At 39.4% G+C, this 27,282-nt stretch overlaps 1 protein-coding gene across 4 annotated transcripts; it reads right to left on the bottom strand.

Moving 5' to 3' along the window:
- On the bottom strand, positions 1–23,965 carry LOC106658029 (axin). Of its 4 annotated transcripts, XM_014379822.2 has the most exons (11): positions 8,627–9,170; positions 7,758–8,173; positions 6,227–6,382; positions 5,330–6,154; positions 4,968–5,253; positions 4,438–4,602; positions 4,026–4,301; positions 3,491–3,939; positions 3,112–3,398; positions 2,709–3,034; positions 1–2,631 (listed from the first exon to the last, which is right to left on the bottom strand). In XM_014379822.2, the coding sequence occupies exons 3-11, from the start codon at positions 6,291–6,293 to the stop codon at positions 2,505–2,507; spliced, it is 2,808 nt and encodes a 935-aa protein (XP_014235308.1). In that variant the 5' UTR covers positions 6,294–6,382; positions 7,758–8,173; positions 8,627–9,170; the 3' UTR covers positions 1–2,504. The 4 variants fall into 4 exon arrangements, with proteins under 4 accessions (XP_014235308.1, XP_014235310.1, XP_014235309.1 ...); XM_014379824.2 differs by lacking the exons at positions 7,758–8,173; positions 8,627–9,170 and adding an exon at positions 23,471–23,965; XM_014379823.2 differs by lacking the exon at positions 7,758–8,173.
- Between the last annotated feature and the right edge of the window lie 3,317 nt (positions 23,966–27,282).

Raw genomic sequence — 27,282 nt, 5'->3', positions numbered from 1 at the left:
TCAATATCCATTGCTCTTTTGTTATACAATAATCGTCAGTATTATAAAATCGGCTTTTTAATAGGCATACAGGAACAATTTTTCATATTATTCATGTCACATTTTGCATAATCGTACACAGAACACAAAACAATTTTTTCGTAGGAATTACAAAAACCTAATTGTGGAAAAAAATAGATCGATCCTAAATGAAACCATTTTTTGTATTATTGACTGAATACATCGCGATTCAGCGAATTTCAAACATAATATACTCCCAAGACAAGAATATACATAATTATACTCGCGCACGATTTTTGTACTTAAAAAAGTCAAATGACTATTTTTATTTTAAATATTACCTCACGTATATAACCCTAATAATTCACAAATAATGTACAAAATATGGTGGTGTTAACCGTAAAAAGTATAAATATTTGAAAAACGCATTTAACGAAGCATCATCAATTACATTTTAATTACATAAAATGCTTTTTGTATACACATACGCATTCTCACCTTAAAACTCGCTTTCGACCTTAAAACGTCGTTCTTTTACAATTATAAAGAAGTCTTTTTCCTTAAACTATAATATTACACATTGTACAATTTTTTTACTTGACCATTAATTACACTTACAAAAATTCTCTTTTACGAGCGCATCAATTTTTTTTCACTTTCATTCTTTTCGAAATTAAGATCCAAGCACGCTTGCTCAAGCAGCACGAAAATCCTAATTACGAAAGAACTAACTCTGATTAATACTAGGTACAAAAATCGTTTTTTTCGCTAAACCGTTTTTTATTCGTTCATCTTATAGTTACTCATCGATTTCCTTAGTATGTATAAAACAACGAAGATGAAAGAATCTACTGTTTTTCCATGCGATATTTATTGGCCGTTCACAAACGTTTTAAATATAGCTAGCATGTACGCGCAAATAAAAAAATAACAAAAAAAATGTATAGTGAAACACGCACACACAACCGTAAATTTAGGCTTTCAAGACGGCTATTTTCCATTTATCGCACTATACAAAAAAGGCACAATTCTTTTTCATTTTTCTTTGCTTTTTATGCGAATCGCTGAGCATTGAGAACTTCGCGAGCCATTACTCAGCACTGCTGTTTTGTTTCTTAATAGTGAATGATTCTGAAATTTTTCACAATAGATGCCTTTGCAAAGCTTTCTACAGTTTTTGTTTATTTCAAAATACACTTTGCTCTTACGCGACTCACTGCAACATCGAAATATAACTTGTATTTTATGCTTCGAAAATTCCGGACAATAATTATTTATTTTATTTTTGTCAATATCGCGGTACACAATTTTTTCGTTTTTTTTATCGTTAAAATTTATACATTACATGATTTGACGATTCGCACAAATGCAATATTGATAACGCGATAAAACCCTATCGAATCTTTGACTGTCTTCATCCTCGTTTTGCTTAGGCAAATGCATCGTAGCGACACTGCCTGCACCAAACAAGAATAATAAAAAAACACGCTTTTTAATATATTTATATATTTATATTATTTATATATTATATTTGTTTCTTTGTAAACTACTATTTTACATTTTCTATGTGCTTTTAAAATCAGATGATATGCATATATAATATACATATTTTCATGAGCCAAATAAATCTTCAATTAAAAATGAAATACTCTGTCACTTGCCCGACAATCGACTATTTTTATTTCGTTCGATTAAGATTTTTGTGTGTAATGTCTGTCTCTCTCTCCATCCCTACATTTATAAAATATATCTAAGGGGAAGAAGACCATACACGAGTATGTACTTCTCATAAGGCGATTAACTACGTAGGCTTTTTTGTACAGTCGATTTTTATTCACACGATTAATCATCATTGTAGGTGTCATTCTATAATGCACATGATTTTCCGCAATTGCTTTTTTACCATTTTTTAAAAATAATAAAAATAGTCGAAGTAAAAATGCACTGATCGAGCATTGCGCAAAATCATTCGTCGATCGCTAATCTACGCACGTATTGGATAAGTAATTGAAATCATTTTGGATTGAGAGTATTAAAATTAGTTAAATTGGCTTTTTTATTTACAGGTATCGAACGAAATATGCCAGTAGCAACACCTTTACTCTAACAACTAAACATAATATGCATTCGCAGTACCAACAATAAATACATGTATAAAAACGATGTTTCTGAATTATTCAAAAACACTAAATATATGTACAATGATTAAGTAATATGTAAAAGTTTTGCCACTGTTGACTATTTGACGTTCACAATTAAAAAATTTCACCTAATTATTCGTTTTACTGATATTAAAAAATTTGGAAAATGAAAATGTTCATTGTATAAACTTTCTATAACCATACACACGCGAATTTTTTACTTGAAAAAATCGGTTGTGGAATAAAACGTACACATACAATTCATTTTCATTGGTTTTTGCGCTCTAAATTTTCTTCCCAAAGGTTCTAGTTAAGAACACTTTAAAAAGCCTAAAACGCGAAAATATTGATAAAAATACTACTTCACTCTAGTGCCTTAACTTGAGCCATAATTTTTCCTTCCCACAGTGGCACTAATTCAGTGTCTTCGGTAATTTCTTCCTGGATAACTGCCATGTCCAAATCTTCGCATTCGGTTTTGAAGAAATACCTTAAAAATGCAGATTAATTAGACAACTATAATAACCTAGTCACTAAAGTTGAGTCGAGTAAGTAATTACTATTTACCTATAGTTGCCTTTTTTTGGAAGCACTTCTTTAAATTGTTTAAGAGTGACATTGTAACCAGCAATTTTCAACATGTAGGGGACCTTTTCATCGCAAAAACTTAATACGACGGTAGTAAAATCTTTACCAGCTTGTTTTGGTCGTCTCAACGTTGTTTGACTTGTAGCTGTTTCAACGATAGGTGCAGTCGGCATCGAACTAACTAGCTCATAATCTAAAAATTGTGGTTGCTGCTGTTTGAGACATTGACTTGAATTACGCTGCTTACTATTGCTGCGACTCTGTTCATACTCTAATCTACGTTTGGCCTCTTCCAGCTGTGTCGCCTACAAGAAATAAAATGAATATATGAATAAAAATATTCCATTCTCAACAATTCATGAATTATAAAAAAAAATCTTACAGTATGAGGTTGTGGTAATAGAGGCATGCCAGGATCACCAACAAATGGCTGCTGTGGCAAATTTGCTGAACGTTTGTGTCGCGCCTTAAGTTCAGGTTTGCCAACGCAGTAACTACTGCCAGTATCGTTTTCCTTAAGCCAATTAAGAAGGCGAGTATCTTTTACTGCAGCTGGTGGTACGTCGGAGACAACCGATACGCCACTATCTGTCAGTTCGGTCATGGATTTCTTTGTGGCTGATGACCGCGCTCCACTCTCTAAACGACGGTGCCTAGACGATTCTTGATCTAAAACATAGAAATTTTATATTATTTCATCTATATAACACAAAGATTTTTTGGTTACATCGCATAATAAATTAAAATTGTCAGTATTATACCTTGGAAATAACGATCCTGTTTGAATAAGGAACCAGCATAATCCGATGGAACCGATTTGCTCTTAGGCAAGTGAGAACCTAGTGAACTCATACTGCCAGCGCCATGAAGTTCACTAGTTTCAGCATAATCGTTCACGTTGCCACTGTCACCAGAAAATGTCGAGAAAACGTCTTTTTCTTTCCGCTGATCTCTCCGAGGTGGAGGTGGCGGTGGCGGTAATTGAGGCTGAAGCTGACGACGATTCTTGTCAGGAGATCGTGGCCTTGGCGATGCGAGCTTTGGCGATAGTGACGGCGTTAAATCATTCCAAACTCTCGATACGTGCTGATCAAGAATTGCCTGGTCATTATCGTCTTCTAGCTGCAGCTTGTCGCGAAAATCGTCGGTCAAGTACCGCGATGATTGTGTTGGTGGTGCACATGATGTTTTTGGACTATCACATATATCGCTATAAGGAGAATATAATTTTAGATTTTTTATGCACACCCTGAATAAAAAATAAAAAAAGTTCTGAAGAAATATTTTGTTCCCTACCTCATGCTCGTTGAAAGATCTACTTCTTTCAGTTTGCGATCAAGTTTTTCCTCGTTTTCACGGTCCTCTTTGATTTTTTTAAGTTTTTCTATCAAATGCTTAGCAAATGTATCGGGATCAAGCGGCTTGGTTTGTTCGCGTGACATCCTTTGGGTACGAGGTATTATAGCTTCGTGACCAACGGAGTCACGATTGATCATAGCCGATTTTTTGATTTGCTGATATTGACGAATATGCTGCTTACGCGTGTTTCTACGTGACATAGATGCACTGTCTCTGTAAAAAAAAAAAAAAAATGATATAAATGATGCTGAGATATCGATTTATCATTGATCGAAGCCGCAGAAAAATAAAACTTTGATAACATAAAAATGCAGGTGAAAATTAAAGAAAAAATTATAACCAAACTTACAGTGAGGCGTCGGTGACAGATAATTTATCAGACTCTGTTCGAGCCTCGCTGCTTATACTCTGTAATTCAGAGTCTTGCCTCGAAACCGGATTGTACGAAGAATACTGTACGCGCGGTCTCGAGACCGTGGCGTGATACGGACTAGCACCTTGTCGCAAGTAAATTCTGTTGTTTTCATGCAGATTTTCAACATACGAGGGCAAAACAGAACGAAAACCAAAAAAGAGAAAAATAAACAAAAATGAATTAGAAACATTGTAAAAACAAAGGTGATTACATAAATATTACGAAAAACGTGATTTATAAATAAAAATAGTAATACACATAGTAATGCTCATTGATTTTGTTGCCAATATATTTTTGTTTTGATGATGAAAGAACTATTCAATCTTTCATGTCATAAATCAAATATTTCATGTCATAAAACACGATGAACTAATAAACCTTTTTAGCATGAAGTAATTGTTCTTTCATTACCCAAACAATATTCACAACGTATTGAGCTTTGACAAACATAAATAGATTCGTACCCAGCAAAAGCTTCAGGTTTAGGCCGAACGTCAAGTGCCCTGAACTGTTGAGTAGCCATAAGCATGTCTTTTGTTAGCCTCATCTCTCCCGTTGGCTGTACATTTCGATCTGTGGAATGCGTTTTATGTATTGGCTGTTGTGGCTCGGCCTGCTCGTGAGGTGGTACGGGCGGTAATGGCGGTAATGGGCGCGATTGTTGCTGAGTTTGCTGTTGGTGCAACTGCTGTTGATGTATTTGCTGTAGGTGTAATTGCTGTTGACTCGGTTGCTGTACTGATAATTCACCTATTGAAAGTATACAGACAGTGTAAGTACAAAATATAATTATGATTTGAAAAAATAAATGACTTTCAATACTTACTGTCTTCGTGTAAGGTGGGCAATAAATTAGACGCACATCCAATCGTTTCGGTCGGTGGTGGTGTTGTCGAAGAATTTGTATCATTATCCAACTGGCCATCTTTAACCGAGACCGATGCTGATTGTGACTGAGGTGAACGAGACTGGTCATTGACAAGTTGCTGGCATTGTCGTACGTATTGCAAGTAGACATCGGAGCGTAGGAAATTGGGATAAGTAGTCTCTTCGATAAGCCTTTCAACTTCGCGTTGCGCGAGCTCGAACGTTTTTCGATCTGCCAAGCCCTCGCGAAATCTTCGGCCCAAGTCCTTGCGCACCTCATCAGGTAACGCTAGCTGTGGCCTTTGGAAGAATCTCCTGACAAGTACCTTAATAATTGCCGAGAGTTTGTTCGGATCGTGCTCCTCTTTGAGGCCTTCGCAAGCAAACCAAAAGTACAACGCATAAATGTGTCCTTCTTGCTGCAGGTAATGCTCGAACAATTTGAGGCCTTTTGGATCCTCAAGCAGAGCGTGCAGACTACGGGACCACTGAAGGCATGCCAATGGCTCGTTGGCATTGTTAGAGCTTCGTAATTTCTGTTGCAGCTGCTGTTGTTGTAGGTGGTGATCCTCCATGATGATGGCACGATCGCAGCGGCCCTCTGGCTCGTAGCCTTGAGGCGCGGAGGTACTACCACCGCTGTTCGCATCGCAACTTGTGCTTCGCAATGATACTGCACAACCTCTGGATGATTGTTGATCCGTGGGCTGCTCGTATCTGCTACTGCTTCTACTTGTGCTGCTACTAGAGAAGCTGTTTTTGTAGCTGACGTCCCTCTCTTCGCCTGTAATAGAAGATTGTTATTAATGAGCTCTCAATTGTAAGTTACCAATTGTAAAAAAAATCCAATACTAACCAGGGACTGGAGGCCTGGGTGAATTTTCGTTGAAACAGCGTGAGTCGGATGGTCGAGGTCCACTCATTCTATCTACCACGACTAGCGCGTGCTACTATCCTGTCTATGCTGAATATTAATACAGGATGCCACTTACTGGACATGGCTAGTCTGAACCTGAAACATACATAATGGTTTTTTGATTAGTTCATTTTGCATAAATCACAAAAGATTATTATTATTCATATTCTGGGCAATATAAGATTAAAATATTTTGCAATGATAATGAATATTTTACAAAATATACTACAATGGATAAATTTCATACTTGTTTTTATATAATATATTAAAAATAATCTTTTCTATATCGCAAACAGTGGAATCATCAAATGCAAACAGCAGGGACTAAACTTATATTTTAACAAGTCAGAAATATTATTTTTCATATTTCAAACCCTAAAGGAAATCATGAATTTCAATGCAATAATGCCTGCAGAGTCAGCCATCAGGATTATGGCACGCTTGCAACCAATTCTGAGTACTATTGATTCAGTCAAGCACAAGCAATGGCTGCGCTACTCTTCCATTTCAAACAAAGAAAAAAGATTCCAGGCTACAAGCTGGATCGATGCAGCTCGACTCTTTCTCCTTCATGAGTCATATATGCCAATTATGGATGCTGAAGAGCAAGAGGAGCGTACAAGATGAAATGTTTACCAGGAAGGAGGAGAAAAAGAAAGCTAGCCAACCCCAGAGCTGCATCCTGGCTTTCGCCTTACCCCTCTGCGCAGAACAAACTCAACAAGCTTTTGTGGTATGTAATATTGATCGAAGCCAACACAAGGCTCGACAGGCAAAATGCACCCACCATCCATGGATATATGTATAACATTTTTTTTGATTCACCCAGCATATGTATCAAGTAAATCATTAATTTAAGCAGAGGGTAGTAAGTAAAGAACCTATAGAAAAATATTTATATTACATTGTACAACAAGAAAAAAATAATAGCTATTGTATCTCCTGAATGATGGCTATTGTTCACTGCCATCTATAGAAATATGATTTCATAGCGGGTAGTCTATAGGTGCATACAAGTATATTTCTCTATCTGTACTGTTAGTTACATACAAGTACATGAGTAATAATAATGATTTATGTAATTTAGAAAAGGTACAGGATACAAAAACTTATAGAACCTGGATTTTAAATTATAAGCAATGATTTAAAATACTTTACACAATGATTTATTTCAACACCATCACATTTTTTATTATATAATGAGGAAAAAAATGATTCATATTAATTTAAACAATTTTTCTCTACAGTTGTAAACAAGTGCAAGAAAAAAATTGAAGAACGTACTTGTGTTTTGAAATATGATTCTCAAGTAGGAGTGAAGGGAAGGAACAAGAAAAATTCTATCTACAGAAAAACTAAAGCCATAGGTAGACTTCATAATAGAAGGGAATATGAAAAGCTGTCATAAATGATCATTACGGTAGAATGCATTTATATATGAAGGAGAGATCTAATAGTAAAACCTACATACCATTTTGAATCAGCAGGCCCTCAAAGAACCCAATGATCAAGATCTTTTAACTTGCTATGAAATTACTTTATAACTAAGATCTTTTATTAGAAGTATATTAGTAAAAATTTTAGAAAGAATTTAATAGAGCTTATAACAGAGAATTGATTTGCTTTAACAGACTGACTATGAAGCGAGTCGTAGTACAACTGAGCATCCTGGCCAGGATTGATGCCGGATAATGCACATATACATTCAACAAGAGATTGGGGCGGTAGCATTTGGAGGAGGGGTCGATATACCCCAGGACTCGTCGACCATTTGTGGAGATTGTGCCAGAAAAGACTTCTACGCTGGTTGGCTAGCAACTACTCGAGCCTACATATACTCTATATCAACACTTTGAATATCTTGCAACAATGCAGGAGAGTTTTACACTGTGAACAATGGAAAAAGTATAACGAGGGTTTTGTAATATCAATGTAATAACAGTTCAATAAACCTGAACAATTGCCAACCAGAAAAATAATTTTTGTAATGCATCATTGCAGAATATTTTCATGGGCTACATTTTTATTTTATGCATGCATCTCTCATTAAAATTAAACAATCAACTTGCATAATTTGAATCAAATTACAGCTTCCAGTTCTATTATAAGTAAGGGGTAAATATGTATCAATGGGTTGTTATAACACTTTGATTTTACACACTTTCACATATTCAGCATCACTGCTGGACTTTCCACTGATCACATCAAATTTCTGCAGCATTTCATTATAGTAAGGAACATTAGAAACCAGAGGATAGATCCAGATTAATAAAATGTCTTATAATTTGCAAAAGCAACAGCAAATAATTATTTTTATTGGCTATTGTTTAATAAACGCACCTCGTATCAACTTAACCTCGAAATCATCCAAGAATCCACTCGAACAATCATGTCTCCTCACGTGCCCATCTAATAATTACATTGGAAGAGCAACACAAGCAGTGATTAAATAATTTTCGGCTGTCACACTCATCGTCTATGTCATGGGTGAATCGTTAATCTAAACCGATTTTCATTTAAAAGAAAAAGTGGAAAAACTGTGTGGGACGAAAAGAAAGATAAAGAAAGAGAGATAGGAGGAGTATAAATCGAGAGAAACCGAAAAAGGGTATGGAAAACAAAAAATATGCACATATATGAGTTTGTGTGTTGTACTTGTGCGTGTGTATGTGTGTGTATAAAACGCAGAGATCTGTGCGAGAGCACATACAGAGAGACGGTGAAGAAGAGGACGCGAAGAGAGGGAAAGAGGTACAGAATGAGGAGAAAATTGAGGGGAAGCACGCAGAAGCAGCGGCGGCAGAGCAGCACGTATGGCATAGCGAGAAAGCCAAGTTTTAAGCTCTGTACGTCTGTGTGCGAGAGTTGCTTTTCGAACGAGAGACCGAACGCTGCGCAAGAGAAGCTTTGAAGTCTGCCGCGAAGAAGGAGAGAATATACACCGCTTAACGTTTCTTCTTATTCTTCTTATTCTGAACTTTTTTTCTGCTTTTCATTCTTCTTCTTCTTCTTCTTCTTCTTCTTCGTCTTCTGTTTCGGCGAGATGATGCGTGTTGTTTGCAGCACCGCGCAGGCAGCAACAGCGCAGAGAGTATAAAGAAAAGATCCCGGAGCCCAGTAGGACAGTGCTAGATTCATTTTTTTCTCGTGATAAGAGATAGTTGAAATGCATGAGTTGCGCGGCGGTGGCAGCAGTCATGCGAATACGTGAAGATTGAATCGATGAAAAATATCGCATTCTCTTGCATATTTTGTCCCTGCCTTTTTTCTTCATTTTGAAGAATCGAACGTGCTTGGAATTGGAATATTCGGATGAAATTCCAGGCAAGCAGCATCCGTCGAAGCGGAAGCGTTTTAGCGTGAAAAGAGAGAACGATTTCAACGAATATGCGCGCGAGTCCTGACAATTTATAGCACATAAGTATTTTTTAAGCATATTTGTTGAGCAGGAAAAAAAGAAGAAAACTCCATAGGATTTCTTTCATAGAAAACGAGGTTTAAACGATAAGATTTTGGCCAACACTTTCTGAAGAAAGAGCCATGCGTCAGCTAGCCGAATCGCATACAATGATAAACAAACACTTGGGGCAGACGACGCCTGTCACTGGGGAGGGGGTACGGAAAAGCAATATCCCTGATAAAAGCGGCGTCTCCTTGTACCGACTGCAGGACATGTCACATCGCCGGTGCATATTGCTCCAGAGTAGTTTTAGGGTTTGCTTGCCTATCGATTGTCGACTCGTTATCGACTCCGAAATTCAACGCCAGAAATCAACTGCGCAAAGTTTGGCTGCGAATTTCGTTGCGAACCGTAATACCGTATAGTAGTGCACTTGCCACGGTCTCTTCATCAATCTTCGTATGGGGGGCGGCTATTGATGTAACGCAGTCCCCACAGACCTGGGAAATATATATATATGAAAACGTAAAACGAGTGTGTGTAGAATTGAGCACGCGTCGCTAATGTGCACAACAGACGCCCGTAAGGTCCTCGAGTTGTAAGTCTTGCTTTCTCTCTCGAATACGAAATTCGAGAGAGCAGCAGTTCCTCATACCAATAATACCAATATACCGTAAAATCGGTTTCCGACAAAATCTTCAATAAAGAAATACTATAGCATAGTCGTTATTTCAGTTCCGTTCTCTCGTCAATATTCTGCGAAACGCACTACTCAATAAGTATCAAATTTAAATCCCTATATTAATCAGTAACACGCTCACACATACACACCCAGACGTCGCGCACAAACATCCTCGTGGAAGAAATCCTGCGTGTCGTGCTGTTGCTCAAGTCTCTGCTCCGCCTCTGCGTCGCGCCCGATCGAATTGCGCCGTTTCGCGCAGCTACCGGAAGCAATAATATTTCTACCGAGAATTTTTCATAAAAATTATATTATTTATTCGCTGCTGGCACATAATATAATATAATATAATATAAATAAACGAAAGAAGCCGTATATGGACTTTGTATGTACGGTATACGTGAGCATATTCTCTCTCTCTCCCTTTTTCGGTATCATAAAAGCCAACACGTATAAGCATACACATGCACAGGGCACAGCTCGCAGACTGTGGCGAGAGAGAAAAAGAGAGAGAGCCATGGAACATAAGATTCGTTCAAGCGCATGTATATAACGTGTGGGCAAGAAACGGAAAGATCTCCGCACAAGAGCCGAGAGAGAGAGAGAATGGCGCGAAGGCTGTGTATGCCCGAGAGAGCACGGCAGATTGTATATAGCCGCAGCATAGGTATAGCAATGTGGAGGCTGTCGAGCGGCATTCTTACATGGGGCTACTAGTTTTTCAGGGCAGCGGCCTCTCTTACGTACACCACACGAGCACTCCTCTCTTTCCCTCTCTCTCTCTCTCTCTCACTTATACGCGTATAGAGGTCTGCAGGCTTTCTATAGGTATACCCACACAGACAGATATTTACCTATACACAGATCGAGAAGCCTTTTCGTGTTAAATTTTGCGTCTGCAGCCTACAGTACTCGCGCGACTTCCGTCTTGAAAAATTTCAAGAATTTATCATCGTCAAATTTTTCTTCTTCGCTCCTGACTTGCAGCGTCAGTGACTCGATGCATGCAAGCGCGCACTACTCGCGCGTTTTAATTGGCTAGGCGCCTCTTTTGTTATAGCCAGATATATTATTTATTTTATTTTATTTTTTGTTTCCTTGCCCGGTATAGAGTGTGCTGCTGCCGTTGCTTTTAAAAATCCTGACTAAGGATACGAAGCTGAAGTTTTTCAACGTCTGCTCGTTGGCGGCAGCGGCTCACTTGAAGAAGCAAGAGGAAGAGAGAGAGAGAAAGAGGACACAGTCTCGACCTGACTCTTTCTCTCTCTTTCTCTTGGCTTTCCGTCAGTGTCAGCGCTTCGCGATTATCTCCCGACTTCTGTCTCTCTTTCCAGCGCATCAAGGCACGTACAATTTCTACGTTTCTTCGAGGCTACTCTTTTTATACGAGGCTACCCAAGGATTCTCCACTGTTTAAAGCGCGTTTCAAATTGATATTCACTATACTCGCATATTACAAAATAAACATTCTATCTTCAACTTCGTCATATTTTAATATTTCATCAACTTTGCTCGACTCCTAATTTTTTTAGTTCTTCCATTCACGTTACGAAGTGAAAACAATAAAAACAAACAAAAATAGGACTGCATAATAGTATCGGAAAGACGAGCTTCGCCGCAGATAAAACCGTGCGAGTACGCTGAGTAGAGAATTAAAAAGAGAGAGAAACCTGAATCTGAGAGATAATGAATGAAAAAAATGAACAAATATACCGACGTTAAAGTATATGGACATACATATACAAGCAGCTACAAGCAAAAAAGAGGCGAGAGATGATTCATATTGGTTTCTTTTTAGAGCCCGCGACTGAGGATGTGCCGGTTCGCTTGATTGTTGTATTGAAAAACGATCGATCGACTCGCAAAATATCCGTATGTTCTCTAGAGTTTACAGTAAGGTTGTATTATTTCCTTGCCTTTGTGTTTTATCAATATATTGTCCAAACAAGTTCTCTAAACCAAATGTTTTTTTCTTTTTCGAATCTCAATGCGCAGTAGTTTTCAAATCGGATTTAGATAAACAACGGTCGTGCACAAAAATTGTATACCAGCATCAAGAAAGAACTACTAAACGAGTGTGATATTGAGCAAAAAATGAAATAAAAATAACATGGGCAGCAGCAACTGCGACCGGCATGCAGCTGTATATATACATAAGTGTTATACGTGCAGCGTGCAAAGGAAGATAAAAGCCGAGCGCGCGCGACGCAAGAAACTGCGAGAGAGAGAGAGAAGAAAAAGAGAAGGAAGAAAGAAAGAGAGAAGTCAGTCGCCGACTTGTTCTTGAAAGAGACCCGCGCGCCGCATGCTTGACTATCGCGACTCTCCTCTCTTTCTTCTTTTCCTTAGCCAATGCTGTTGCTGTTGCCTTGCTTATGTACTTGACTTTCAAGCAAGTTGCTGCCGTTGCTGTTTCTCGAAACGAAGAACAATTTTTCATAGCCCACTCTCGATTTCCGACTCCTATAAGGCAGTTACTGTTATGTGCGATTTTGACGACCCTGTCATGCGCCGATTATAAAGATCTTTAATAAACGCATCATACTTATGATATACTTATTGTGCGAGGTAAAACACAGGAGGGAACCCTTGTGTTTTTCATCTATAATACATACAAATATATGTGTTAGACTCTAAAAATGTATGAACAGTAATAAAAATCACTTTTCGAGCATTCTTTCCTCGTCATCTTTTGATATTGTGCCGACAAAGGCGTATACACATATTTGCGCTTACTGCGCTGTCATGCATATAGATTATTACGGGTAAATGTATTTTAGCTTTGAGAATCGATAAATATATATATTAACGCACAATAATGTGAGTACGATACGCAGACGACGATGTGTTGCAGAAGTGTGTGAGCAAATGTAACAATAGAATATTATACGTTTTACTCATTTTGCACGTAATCGCTAAGCTCAGCTTGACCATTTTGTTCGTAAAGTTCTTTATTTAGTTCGATTCAACTGCGCAATTTGAACTTTAAAGGAATTTCAGTAAAATATCTTCTTTGACCGAGCATCAACCGCTGTTATCACCATTTAAATTACTTATATTTTTTCAAGTAAAGTCGTTGTCGTCGCTAGAGTCAGAATGTACCTATGCATGATTCGAATGTACGAGTACGCTGGCGCGGGCGCGTGTATGCTGTGCGCCACTGCTAGCGTATATGTACCATTTATAAGAGCGAGCTAAAATCCAAAGAAATCCGTTGCGAGATACGAAAAGACACGCTGCAGGATAAACAGGATTGCTGCGCCGTGCCGTGCTGCCTCTGCGAAGCCCGCAGTGAATGAGTGAAAAGAAAGAGAGGGAAAAGAGATTTGCTGCTCTGTGGCTTGGCACGGCAACAACAACGCAACAGCGGCAGCGGCGCCGCTTGATGTAGCTGTGCGCGCGCGCTCACTCGCTGTGAGAGGCTCGGGCTCGTAATTGCAGGTTTTCGGAACGCCCGACTGCGCTGCGTTGCTGCCCAAGCAAAAGAGAGAAATAAAGAGCGAGAGAGACAAGCTGCCGATCCTTCTATATGCCGTATACATCCTCGAGTCTCGAGAAAGATTCAACGGGTGTCTCGATTGAAAGTAACCGTTCCTTCATCATCATCATGATAATGATGATAGTGACGGCGATGATGATGATCCTGCCCAAACCGAACATGATGAGGCCCCCTTCGTTAACGTTACCACAGTTTTTAGACAATTGTCCGGAGAAAGTTTCTTACGATTTGCCTCGCACGCGCTTCTGCAGATAAGAAATATCAGAGGATAAACGAGCCGAAATGATAATAGTTCTGGTACAAAGTACTTAGCACATGCCGACTCGCGAAGGATAAGCCGGAGAATTATGACTCGAGAAATTTATGATCGATCGGCTAATTATTCTCAATTTCAAAGAGCGAGCGACGCCCGCTCAACGAGAGAAATTCACTTGGTTGCTCGAGATTTAGCGGCTCGATACACGTGTATACTCAAGATCCTTATCGAGTATGGTAGACTTGAAAGCCCCTGAAGCACCCAAAAGTCTGTGATTTAATTCGAATAATCAGTTTGCATGTTTATGTAGCCGTGTGTGGATTTTCGTTTTTTCTGCCCGCTATAAAAATCTCATCAAAAATCTTCAAGTTAGAGTTTACTGTAAGTTGCTGTAGTCTAGTATTATTGTTTAAGACACATGGATAAAAACTACTCTAAAAGGCTATAAAACGCCGTTTTTTATTAGAAGTTACGAGGTGATTTTTTAAAACAGATCCCATGGCTAGAATTTAAAATGTTAAAAAATAAAATGTTTATACCGAGGTTCCTGCTACTGTAAATGTGCGGCAAAGTTTGAAGATGAAATTTTCCGAAAGCAATTATCGAAAAAAAGTCAGGTAGGTCGATTTATTAGTTTGCCAAGGCGAGTCGACAATTTCGTTAAAGTTCGCCTATATTTCCATGTGTGTGAGTATGTGCATGGGCGTGTGTGTGTATGTGTACTTAAGTATATGTATCGGCTTTACACATTACCAATGTGACATGAGAACTTTTTGAAAGAACTCGGAGAGTAGAGACGCTTACGAGAAAAACAAAATTCTAATAAGAAAGTCAAAAGTCTCTACTTTGCGGAGGTATGCAATAAAAAATGAGAGAAGGTTTTAGCTTTAGAATTGAAAGCAATGTACAAGTTCACGTTACCAGAGTTTTGAGGGTAGACAATCGTGAAATATCAACGATACACTGCATTATTTGCGATAACTTATCGAATTTATGATTATAAATTCTGTAGTTAAAAATATGTGTAGATCAATGTTTTGTTAAATTTTTACTACATCATTAGCGATCAGCATGGCATATACGTGTATTGAAAGAGTACCTACTGTCTGTTGCTTTTGCAAAATGAAAGAATCACAATCGTACATGACTGCATTACTCAAGGGGATCGGCAGCGCGTATTCAAAAAACATTAATGCACATGACCCGCATCGCGGTGAACTCGAGTAGCAATACCACGCACTAAGTTAGGCAATTTATACATGAATCCAAACACTTTCGTCATCAAGCGAGGCCAAATTACCGAAAGGCAATGAAAATTTTTCGACTGATTTTTTCGACTGAAGCTTGCTTACGTTTGCTCCAATCATTATATATTTTTTCGGCGTCCGCGCTGTAACATGTTTGATATATGATAGATTGGCTACGCGATGTTTTGTAAAAAGACAATATTTATTCTTAATTTTTTCTTACCGTCCACTTACTTATAAACGATGATTCGAATAATAAGTGTCACACACTATATGTACACATATATATGTATATATGTATAATATATACATGTATATACAGACGAATGGTCAGGAATGAAGGAAAGACGTGCGTGCGAGAGCCTCGAGTTTGGCGGTGCGAAAGAAAGGCATTCTGTAGTAGCTTCGTCATCGTTTCCAATATTATTTATACGGTACCGCGGAGAGCGCCGTATATCGCCGCCGGCGTCGTTAAGCAATTTTGTTTTTCTATTCCCAAAAATCATTGCTCCAAGGATCTATAAGAATTCGACGCACGCACACCCACGAATCTAGAGCGAGACATATTTTGAAACTAACGAGCTCGATTGTTGAAAAACAAAAAAAAAAGAAAAAGATATTAAATGTGCAAGCGTTGAGCGAATTCGAAAGAGAGCTTCGCATTTCTGTGCATTAATACTCTCTTTTATGGTGGCTGCAAATATTCGTCCATTTGAAATCTATTCAAGGTAAGACGTCGTCAGTCGTCCGTGGATGCAGGGATATACAGATCGATGATCCAAGCCCGCCATATAGTAGTGAGAGATCTTCAGCAGAGATCCTTCGCCTAAAAGAGATCAGGCTTGTCTAGAGAAAAAGGAGGAGAAAAAGAAGAAGAAGAAGCCTAGATACATATGTTCCACCCGCTGCGATGATGTCGTCGCCATTGCGCCGCACAGGGGGGTTGAAAATTTTGTTTTGCCCGCTGTGTACTTGGCTGACTGTTGTGTCGTGCAGAGGCGCAGCTTTACTTTTGCGCGCTTCCTCGAATATTTCGCCAGATCGACTTTCCGGGAAGGTCTCACTGGCCTCATGCACAGTCCATACAATACCTACTGCTGGCTAGCTAGCCCATGCGCTTCTTTCTTTTATTCGCTTTTATTTTTTTACTCATCGTCGCCCGCGCGTGCGAGCCGTTCGGCGTAACAGAAGCCGAGCTTTAACAACGAAAAAGAGAAATGAAATGGAATCAAGCCTGCACGCATCGTTTCACAATTTGTTATAAGTTTTCATATTATTATAGATGTTTACATTTAAGGGCGCACGCAAACTCAATACATAAATCTCATAAGTTGTGCATACGCTGAGGTATATGTGTCTCTGCGTCTACGACAAAAGGACGACATGAGTCGGGCCAGGTACGGCCATACACATAATCGACTACGTGGGAAATAACCTGATTTCTCCAGGGAGAGAGGAAGATGTGGTCGAGATGATGCGTTTTTATTGTAATGCCAGTCTCACATTATATCCTTAAGAGAGAGAGAGAGAGCATATATTGCGTAACGTCGACGCACCGGTTGCTTAAACGTATACAGCTAGAAATAAATATATATCTGCAAGTAGGGTCTGGAGAACACAGAGCAGAGTAGGAGACAATAATATGTGGGTATTTTTTTCTTCTTCATTTTGTCAAGCGGGGATTAAGGGAATTTCTTCCTTCTTCGAGTGTAGTGGGCGAAGACGATTTCGGCTCCGCATACGATATAATATATATACCGGCGACGCAGAGACAGACAAGGTGAATTGGCTTTTCTTATGAAAGAAGCGAGGGTGACGCGACGCAGCAAGTGTTTGTGGTTCCATTTTGTGCGTTCGAGAGACTGAGAGAAAGAGATTTGAATGGAAGGATTCACGAAGAGGGATTTTATATCGTGGCCGAAAGGATTGAGCGAGAAACAACGTCTCTCTGCAGCGATTTATTCCAAATACGTTTGCATCTTCTCTGAGTTTATTCATAAACAAATGTCATTTTGTTTGTATTTCTCGAGAAATTAATTTTTCACGCCAATAACGGCGTCATGTACAATCGCTTCGATATATTAACCGGTTAACTTAAAATTGCGTTTACGACATATCCCATTTATCAAAGCCGCCTTCGCGAGGCGTCTTGCGTCTGATATTTAGTATTTCAACATCCGGTAATTCGATACACATTTGAGCTTCATATAACACATAGTGAATACGCAAGTGGAGTTCACTAAACTTCTCTCACTCGACAACAACAATGCTCTATGCACCCCTACGCGTGTAAGTTAGAGCCGCGGAGGAGAGTAAAAAAAATAAATAACATGCTTCACGATTAAAACAAAAAAAAATGAGTAGGCTTGCGTCGTTACATAATAATTTTTGAATGCGTAAAGCAAACAGGAAGGAACGACGATGCGGATGTAACTTGCATCGAAGACATCGAGGCTCTGTTCATGCTTTTTTCTGACCGTGCATTGATTTGATGTCAAGGTGAAGGTGCCTCTCTTTTGCAGTTTCTGTTCAAGCAGCTGCTGATGTTTGTGAATTAAAAACGACGCGAGCGTTCTTCAATAGCGCTAAGACAGTGGCGACACATCGCTCATATGTACGTAAATATATAATGTGTTTGCTCTTTAAACACAATCGGACGAACACATCACGGAATATTGTTGCGATGTCGCGCCGTGACTAGGATACAACTTTCATGATTATTAGTACACGAAGGCCGGAAGCGACATCACGGCGCCTTGACACTGCTGCCAACCAGCTGCCACTACCGTTGCACTCACGCTGCTTTCCACGCTATAAGCACAATCTTGCGATTGCAAAAGGATGCTACAACTCTCATTCGCATAATAATTGCGCACCGGAATACAGATGAGGAAGAAGATCGTGTTAATCAATCTGAAAAAAAGCTTAATGAATATAAGTCGTTACAGTAGTAGCTATGTTTTTTCCCCTCTCTCTCTCTCTCTCTCTCTCTTTCTCTCCTCTGCCATACGCTCGTGTAATTATTTAGCGTGCGTGGAAAGTTTTGCTTCGAAAGGCAGAGGCGGCGGTCTCATTTGCTTTGATGATAGCAGCAGCAACATTATTATACAAGAGTCGCGACGACTGCGACGACGAGTAATTTATACATGTTGGCGCCACGAGGATCATTAATAATTTTAATACTTAATAAGATATCCTCCAGTATCTCGGGCGTGATTTATCTAATATCCATATTTGCTCGCAGTAACAATAATATAGCATGGACATTACTTTGCAGTTGCAAAAAGAAAGAAAGATAAAAAATAAAAAGGAGTGAGTTATGAAAAGGGAGGGAAATTCGTTTAATTAGAGGCTAAATAAGCCCTCGGGCGGCGAATAGAAAGAGAAAAGATATGACGAGGGAGAAAAGTGCATTGCAGTATGTACTCGAGCTCGCGAGCTCGTATAATGTACGCAAGACCTAAAATACATCACGGAGCTTGAGCGAGAGTAGGAAGATACACGCCGAAGATAAAATTCCGGTCAGTCCGTATGCACACATAGACACATACACACACGTGCATACAGTACAGCAGAGGCGGGCGCGTGTAGTTTCTTCTATTTCAGGAAGCGAGTCGCCAGCGCGGCAGAAAGTTGATGTTCCGAGGAAACGTGTATACATACGCACACGCGCTGAAAAGCGCTGGGGCGATGGGCAATAGCGATAAAGTCGCAAAAGGTAGGTGAATTAGAATATTACTAGCGAAAGTCCGCGCCGAATAATGTTGAGCGGTGATGAATGTACATAGCTCCGATTGATGATAGCGAGATAATACGAGTACGTGCGGCTGCAGCGAAAGAATTGAAGCAAAATTTTCCACATATCAATTCTCTCACTACTAGCAGATTAATACCAATGAATTTACAATTATTTCCGATAGCTTTAAAATTTTTCTTCTTCGAAATGTACGTTTATATCGCTATGCAAAATCGATTTTGGAACGACGACTCGACGACTACGAAAACGCTGTGCTTTGATGTTTTCTCGGTGAGAACGCACGCATTCGTGATGTATATATTTCGCGTCGTTGTGCGTACAGAAATTCCATCACTGTGCCTATATAGACTCGCCGGAGTACACACATAAACGTACGTACCGCGCGATTATGCATCGTAAAAATGTTTCTCTTATATTTAAATATAAAAAATATATATATAAAATATATATATAGACGGCATATAAGCGCTTTATGCATTGACCGTTTCATAATGCCACCCACATGGCCGCACGACGAGCCACTGTTGTCTCTGTTTTGCCGTGTATGTATATATGAGTGCCGACAATCTCTGTAGTTTAATCTCTTTTCTGTAAGAATGGCGGTGACGGCAGTGAAAGAAAGAAAAAGTATAAACCAGCTTTTAAAATGTCTTATCGAGAAGTGGAATCTGTGGTGTACGCATACAGTTGTGCGAGCTGCTGCGCGCATCTAAATATTCGCGCGCGAGAAAAATATTAATGCAAAATACGTAAAACGACTCGCTTAGGTTTACGTACGAACAGAGAGAGAAAGAGACAGAGGACATATAGAGGTGTGACTTTACATTTACGCGAATGAGCGCCGACTATCGAGATGAAGGCTTCATGAATGCCGGGTTATAAGATGAAAAAAACAAATTTGCACGAAGATGTTTTCTCGTCTTTATATATACGTGACTATACACGCACTCGCCCTGCAGTGTCACGATTTCTGAATAGAAAAGGGTTCGCGGCGACCAATGTGAGTATGGCGGAAAAATTTTTCGAGAAATTTTTTTGCGATCGTCACACGGGCAAAAGTATTATCTAGCATAAATAAACAATCGTACACAAAGCTGCGCAGAGCACGTGGAAAAAGCAGCTTTTGCACAAGAAGTGGTTGTCGACATTGTATGTGTAGGTATGTAATGCAGCTGCGGCGCATTAAAAAAAAGGAGCACTCGTCTCGACTCGCGGTATCAAGAGATAAATAAAAAAGAGCGCAAGAAAGAGGGAGAAAAAAAATTGAGCCAAAGCGAGCGTGTAATAAATCTCAGCGCGGCCCGTATGATCCATCGAGAGCAAGTAAAGCGATATTAATTCATGTAGATATGCGCGACACATGTTAGTTAGACCGGGTCGTTTTTGCAAAAATTTTTTGTATCGCCTGGGCTCATGGCTGAGCTAAAAGTTCAAGGTTTCAGATGAAAAAAGCCGGGCTGCAGAAGTCAAAAAAGTGACTAGAACCGGTGTCGATAGGCTTTTGAAGTTTAAAAACGTGCTTCGGAAATTTAGCAAAATCGCTCTGAAAATGGCAATCATATATTAGATTGCTAACATTGTTCAGAAGGTAAAATTTATGTCGACAAGACGTTTTCTTACGTATTTTTGTGTGTAGAATCGAATTCCCTAGTCAGTTTTGACCTAGGAGGACGATTTCATTGAAAAAAATGCACTTTTTCGATATCTTTATTCTGCGTAAAAAACAAAAAATCGTCTTGTAAACGTTTAAAAATGAACAGAAAAAATTTAGAAAATTTTTTGACACTGCTAAAATTTAGGATTTTTTATGACGAATCCAATGGTATAAATTAGTATACACTTTGGAATTATTTTAATGCAGAAAAATACATCTTTATCCCAAAAAACGACATTACGAAAAATTGAAAAATCGAAAAGTGTATTAGTTTCTTCCAGGAAATGGCTAAGTAGAATCAACTATGGAAAAAATTGCACAAAACTATCTGATAGGTTTTTTTCTCACCTTTCCAACGCCGGTTTCAGAAGTTAAAAATTCGCAAGATTCGCTGAGATACAGCGATTTTTGTACGATACGTTTTTTTAGCTTAAAACTCAATAATTCTGAGCTAACTACATTCATCGAAAAACAAGCTTTTTCGATTGTTGAATCTTAAGCTAAAAAAACGTATCGTACAAAAATCGCTGTATCTCAGCGAATCTTGCGAATTTTTAACTTCTGAAACCGGCGTTGGAAAGGTGAGAAAAAAACCTATCAGATAGTTTTGTGCAATTTTTTCCATAGTTGATTCTACTTAGCCATTTCCTGGAAGAAACTAATACACTTTTCGATTTTTCAATTTTTCGTAATGTCGTTTTTTGGGATAAAGATGTATTTATCTGCATTAAAATAATTCCAAAGTGTATACTAATTTATACCATTGGATTCGTCATAAAAAATCCTAAATTTTAGCAGTGTCAAAAAATTTTCTAAATTTTTTCTGTTCATTTTTAAACGTTTACAAGACGATTTTTTGTTTTTTACGCAGAATAAAGATATCGAAAAAGTGCATTTTTTTCAATGAAATCGTCCTCCTAGGTCAAAACTGACTAGGGAATTCAATTCTACACACAAAAATACGTAAGAAAACGTCTTGTCGACATAAATTTTACCTTCTGAACAATGTTAGCAATCTAATATATGATTGCCATTTTCAGAGCGATTTTGCTAAATTTCCGAAGCACGTTTTTAAACTTCAAAAGCCTATCGACACCGGTTCTAGTCACTTTTTTGACTTCTGCAGCCCGGCTTTTTTCATCTGAAACCTTGAACTTTTAGCTCAGCCATGAGCCCAGGCGATACAAAAAATTTTTGCAAAAACGACCCGGTCTAATGTTAGTGTATACATACAACATTCTTAATATAAAAGTCGTGGATTTTTGGGTGGAGCGACTTTCGGCTGATGAGCCGGTTGAGACATTACAGAGATTCTTTAATGGTGATAATGAGATGAAAGAAAAACCAAAGCGATGCCGCACTTACACGTACCTACTACGCAACGATATTGACTGATGGTGACACTGGCCTATTATAGGCTAACACAACTAGAACGAGAGTTTGCGTAATTTAAGAGACGTTTTTATTTTACTTTTGGAAGTTTTAGAATGTGCTAATGGATCGACCAATTTTGCGGCTTTTCCTTTCTTTTTATTTTACGCTTGACGTTTTTTACTCCGAAAAATTAAAAAAAAATAATGATGATAATAATAATGATAATAATGCAAACAAACAGTTTTCTCCAAGTGTTAATGGACACATGCATTTATGTATATAGTGCAATTGGAACGAATTTACAGAATCACCTTAGTAGCAACATTTCTTGCATCTACTTTGGTGTGTTTGTCAATGGATAAATCTTCAACAGCCTGCATACGATCATCAAAGCTCGTCAAGGAATTAGACAATTTCGTCAATCTAGTCCTGCTTCATGAAAGCTCACTCAACCCATTTCGTGAAATACAATGAAACGTGGAGTACGCATACAAAAACACGTGCGTATAAAAATCATAAAATTTCTAACGCTAGCCGGGGTGGCGATGCACAAAACATGGCACAGCAAATATCTTAATAGCATCAAACGGTGTTTATGTATGTAACGTAATGTCCCGCACGCCTGTATTTAAAAGCCATCCATCCTCTGGCACCACATGCCAGCACACAGGTACACACTAGACACACGGACAGGCGGATCAGAGCATAGAAAAGCAGCATCAGTCGAATTTCTTGATGAATGAACGCACGAGGCGCGCGCGCACACATACATATACATAGGCGAGGCCTGACTCGCAGACTCGAGTCGGTAAAACATCAAAGTGTCTAGCTGAATATAGGCAGCCGCAGCCGCGGGTGTGCTGCCGCTCGCTAATACGGCACACAGTATCGCACGCCGCTTGTAAAGCAACCAACTATAGTGTATATGTGTACGTGCGTGTAACCATAACCATCCGTTATAATAAACTCCGATGTGCAGGCGTGTGTTCTCCTTTTCAAAAGGAAAACTTTTGAAAACACACGCGCGAAAGCAAGTCCATAGATAATTACGCGCAGCTTTTTTTCTCGTTAGATTTAATTTGTTTATGCACGCGTATATCAATGAAAAAGAACAAAAGAATGAAATCCTGTATTTTCATATTGTCTACAAAGACAGACGAACGAGCGACACCTACGCAATCGATATAGTATCGAATGTACGAAGCTGGTTTGCCTTGACATTCGCCGGCGTCTCTTTTGCACACGCATACGTATAATACGTGCGTACACTTGTTCATACTGCTTTTATGCAGTGGAGAAAGCAACATCGGCTTACCTCGTTATCTGTTTCAGCAAAGTAACCATGAGTAGCTGCTGTGCTGCCGTTGCTGTAATCGAACGTCTGCATAATCGTCGACTGTTGAACGCAACTGCATCACGGCACAACAACAACAACAACAACAACAACAATAACAACAACAACAAAAACTCACACAAAACTGTAGAATAGCTCTTCTTTTGCCTTTCAATAATATCACATGCACATGAACACTCGATGCCATAAATTATAACACAGATACACTATCGAGGATCGGCGAAACACAAGAAAACACACTTTTTGAAAGGCGACCAACACTCATGGAAAAATCTTGAACAATAATCACAATATAAACATCTGATGCTGCTCACTAAATCTATTTTATTTATACTTATCACAAAAATTAAACTTATCGCGTTTTGATATCCTTTATCTGTAAACACACCGTAGAACAATTAGCACGAGCAATTGGTACGGAGGCGTCGACAACGATGACGACGGCTCGATTGTTTTTTCACTCACGCGACACGAAGCCTCTTAATAAGGCTACGATCGCGTCGCAACTGACCATCCTATATAGCGAGTAGCACGAAATAGCATAGAGAAACCAGCTGTCGTCGTGGGGTATATTCCCATCTTTCTCTTTCGCGCTCACTCACGGCTCGGGCGCTGCTGCGCTGTAAAGTACTGCGCGCTCTCTTTCCCTTTCTCCCTGCGCGCAGTATACGCCGCTTTGCCTGAGCTTGTCTGCGTATGTGTGTGTGTATGCTTTTTTGCTCTGTGCCGCCGCCACCGCCGCCACCGCCGCCGTCGTTGCTGCCGTTGCTTCCCCCCTTCTCAACTTATGTAGCTCGTTCGAACTCTTGGTGCGGTACTGCTGCTGCTTTGCCGCATGTGTTGTTTTGCCAACGCGATGATTCTTCGGACTGTGCTCCATGCTTTCGTTCCTTCGATCACGCTTCGTTTAGCGGCACGTATTTTATGTACAAGTTTATATTTATACGCTGTTTGATATTACAACACAAAATATTCGAGCTTGGCGAACTTTGTCATTTTTCAATTGCACTGGTTTTCATACATGGAAAAAGACTAAATTCAGCGAGAAGGACGAGAGAAAAGAGTAATTGACGGAATATTTTTATAGATAAAAAACAACGATTGAAACCGAAAAAAGCTTGAGAAATGTGACGACTATCGATGCGAGCTGAGATTATTCACATTTTCGATTCGGTCGCACAAAATTCCCTATCGGCGTTCATTATACTTGCGCTACTCTAACAAAGCCATGCCAGGAATTGCGTAACTTGGCATATAACGTGGTCGATCGATCATCGCGACCGAATAGCGGTGACATCCCGGCACGTATGGCATTCATCAGCAACAGTAAATGGCCAGTCGTCGTCGCCGGAATCATAAAAAGGAAAAAAGTATATTTAAAAGCTCGACTGCGCGGCGCAATTAACGAAATTAACGACAAAGTAAAAAAAGTTGCAGCAACTATTTGCAATGTAGTCGGAATTCCAAGAACAGAATATCCCTTGCCATCCGTGAGTATATACCGAGAGATTATATATGTGCATGCGAGCCGACGATGATGAAGACCATCAGTAAAAGCAGCAGTAGCAGCATCAGTGTAACGGCGGTACGTTGGAAAAGCGGAGCCCGATGCTGATGCTGATGGTGCTGATGATGATGATGATGAGGATGATGGTCGATGTGCCGCCGCGAGACATTCGCGCAATAGCATACCGAGAGAGAGAGAGAGAGAGAGAGAGAGAGAGAGAGAAAGAGAGAGAAACGTAATTAACGCAAGCCATACTTAAATCTCGCATAGACTGCCACGCGCGGCGCTTTATCGCGCCAACAGCCGCAAACATAAAATGTGTTCGTTGCTGCACGTGCATTCACGTGCTGTACTAAAAACTGCTGTATAGTATTAGATTTTCTCCAAAAGTTCTGCTCGTTGAGTCGAGCAAGAGAAATAGAGATAGAAAGAGAGAGAGAGAGAGAGAGAGAGAAAGAAAAGGATCAAGAATTTTCTGCGCTCGTTGTGCCGCACTGAGCTGCTTTGAGCTTAAGCCGCACAGTATACGCGGTCAACTCGTCGATGTCGTTTATAACATATATTATACATTCAGATTTTATAATTATGTATGATATCTGCGTGAAATCGCGTCACGTCAAATTATCTATATATACGCAGACAACGTAATGCTCACTCCTCGGACCTCGGTTTGTGTATGTGCCAATGCGGTGAACATCAAACGTCTCCACCGCTCGAGAGCGCCGAATGATAGAGAGAGTGAATGAAACTTGAAAAAATATTCGTAATTCAATTCTCCGTCTACGCGATTGTGACGAATCGGCGCATCGAATCCATACACAAAAAGTTATATGAGCAGTCATCTAAATAGTAGACTACTTTTATATCGGATTTGTTGCTTCTACTATCCTCTCCCGCGCTGCTTGAATCATAAAATGTTTTTGCATAAAGCAGTAAAGAGACTGTATATTATATACCTGAACAGTGTAAACTAATTATACCGAATGAAAAAAATTTAGAATAAAAAAAGATTTTCAAAAAAAGGAGTGTTAAAAATAATGAGACTGAAATGAGCGTGTGTATGTGTTTAAAACTAAACAATGCACTCTAAAGCAACAGCAGCAGCAACCCGGAGCACAATTTCTATCTCTCGTCTGCCAATTACCTGTCTCGAAGGCAAAAACCTGTCATTCAAGGCAAATCAAAGTCTAAAGGCCCGCAAGCAGCGCATACAAAGGGGTCACCAACAATTGAACGTTCTCAAGGAGAGGAACGGCAGGCAAGCAGGCAACAAGCAAAAGCAAGCTCGATTTCAATTCAATCGCGGTAAAGAATCGTGCTGCCGCTGATGTTGCTGCTCCTGCATTTGCTGAAGACAACAAGGCCTCGAGCGCAAAAAAAAAGAGAGGAAAAAACTCGAAGCTGCTGCTGTTGCCACCACCACTGTGACGACGCATACAGGTGGATTAATACCAAATTCTGTATGTTTGTTTATACGTTGTATATATTACATAGTATGCGCGCGCGTGTGTGTGTGTGTGTGTGAATGTTCTCGTGCAAGAAACCAGCAGGGATCAGTGCTTGCCGCGATAGCTGGAGCGCGTCTTTCTTTCATCTTTCTCACACAGTGTGCTTACCTGAGATAAAGAAACAGCAAATGAGAAAAAACGGAAAAAAGAAATGAATTTTTCAAAGATGCGGCTGCTCCTTTTTGTCGATGGGTCACGCGGACGAGCAAACGTCTGCATTCGACTAAGACGCACACACTAATATACACACATGAAATGATACGGCCAGATTCGAGGTAATTGATACGTTTTTCATGGCCAAACTAACTATGTATACTGTAACTTAAAAAGATTAATTAGATACTCGAGGAAGAAAACTTTACGTATGTCCTCACAAATATTCGTCAAAGTTTTGCGCTAGCCTCCAAGTTGCGGACGAAAAAAGTATCTGCTCGAAGATGTAACTTTGGATATGGCTCTTTTACCCTTATTTACTTATGTTTCAGGCAGGTACTTCTTCGATTATATATATAATTTGAAACGAGAAGTTGGAAGGAGAGGGAAAAAGTGACCCGAATTAGGGAACTTTTTTGCACTCGCGTAAGTTGACTCCTATCTCACGACAACTCCTCACCACCCTGTACCATCATGAACTGCTAGAATAAAATATTTTTAAGTGGAAATGTATGAATGGCTTATTTGCTCCAAGGAAAAAGTCACACACAAAATGCTGCCAATTTGTCAAAATACTGTTTCAGGCTTTATGTGCTACGTATATG

This window comes from Trichogramma pretiosum, unplaced genomic scaffold, assembly GCF_000599845.2.
Source record: "Trichogramma pretiosum strain Unisexual culture from Peru unplaced genomic scaffold, Tpre_2.0 scaffold6, whole genome shotgun sequence".
NCBI lineage: Eukaryota > Metazoa > Arthropoda > Insecta > Hymenoptera > Trichogrammatidae > Trichogramma > Trichogramma pretiosum.
Note: the sequence above shows the minus strand (reverse complement) of the source record. Positions and strands in the feature narration are given on the sequence as shown.

Coding starts and splice junctions, on each gene's coding strand:
- LOC106658029 (XM_014379824.2), bottom strand. CDS start 6,293: ATGAGTGGACCTCGACCATCCGACTCACGCTGTTTCAACGAAAATTCA. Junction 5,254..5,329: donor GCCCACCTTACACGAAGACA/GTAAGTATTGAA, acceptor TACTTTCAATAG/GTGAATTATCAGTACAGCAA. Junction 3,940..4,025: donor GATCTTTCAACGAGCATGAG/GTAGGGAACAAA, acceptor TTCTCCTTATAG/CGATATATGTGATAGTCCAA.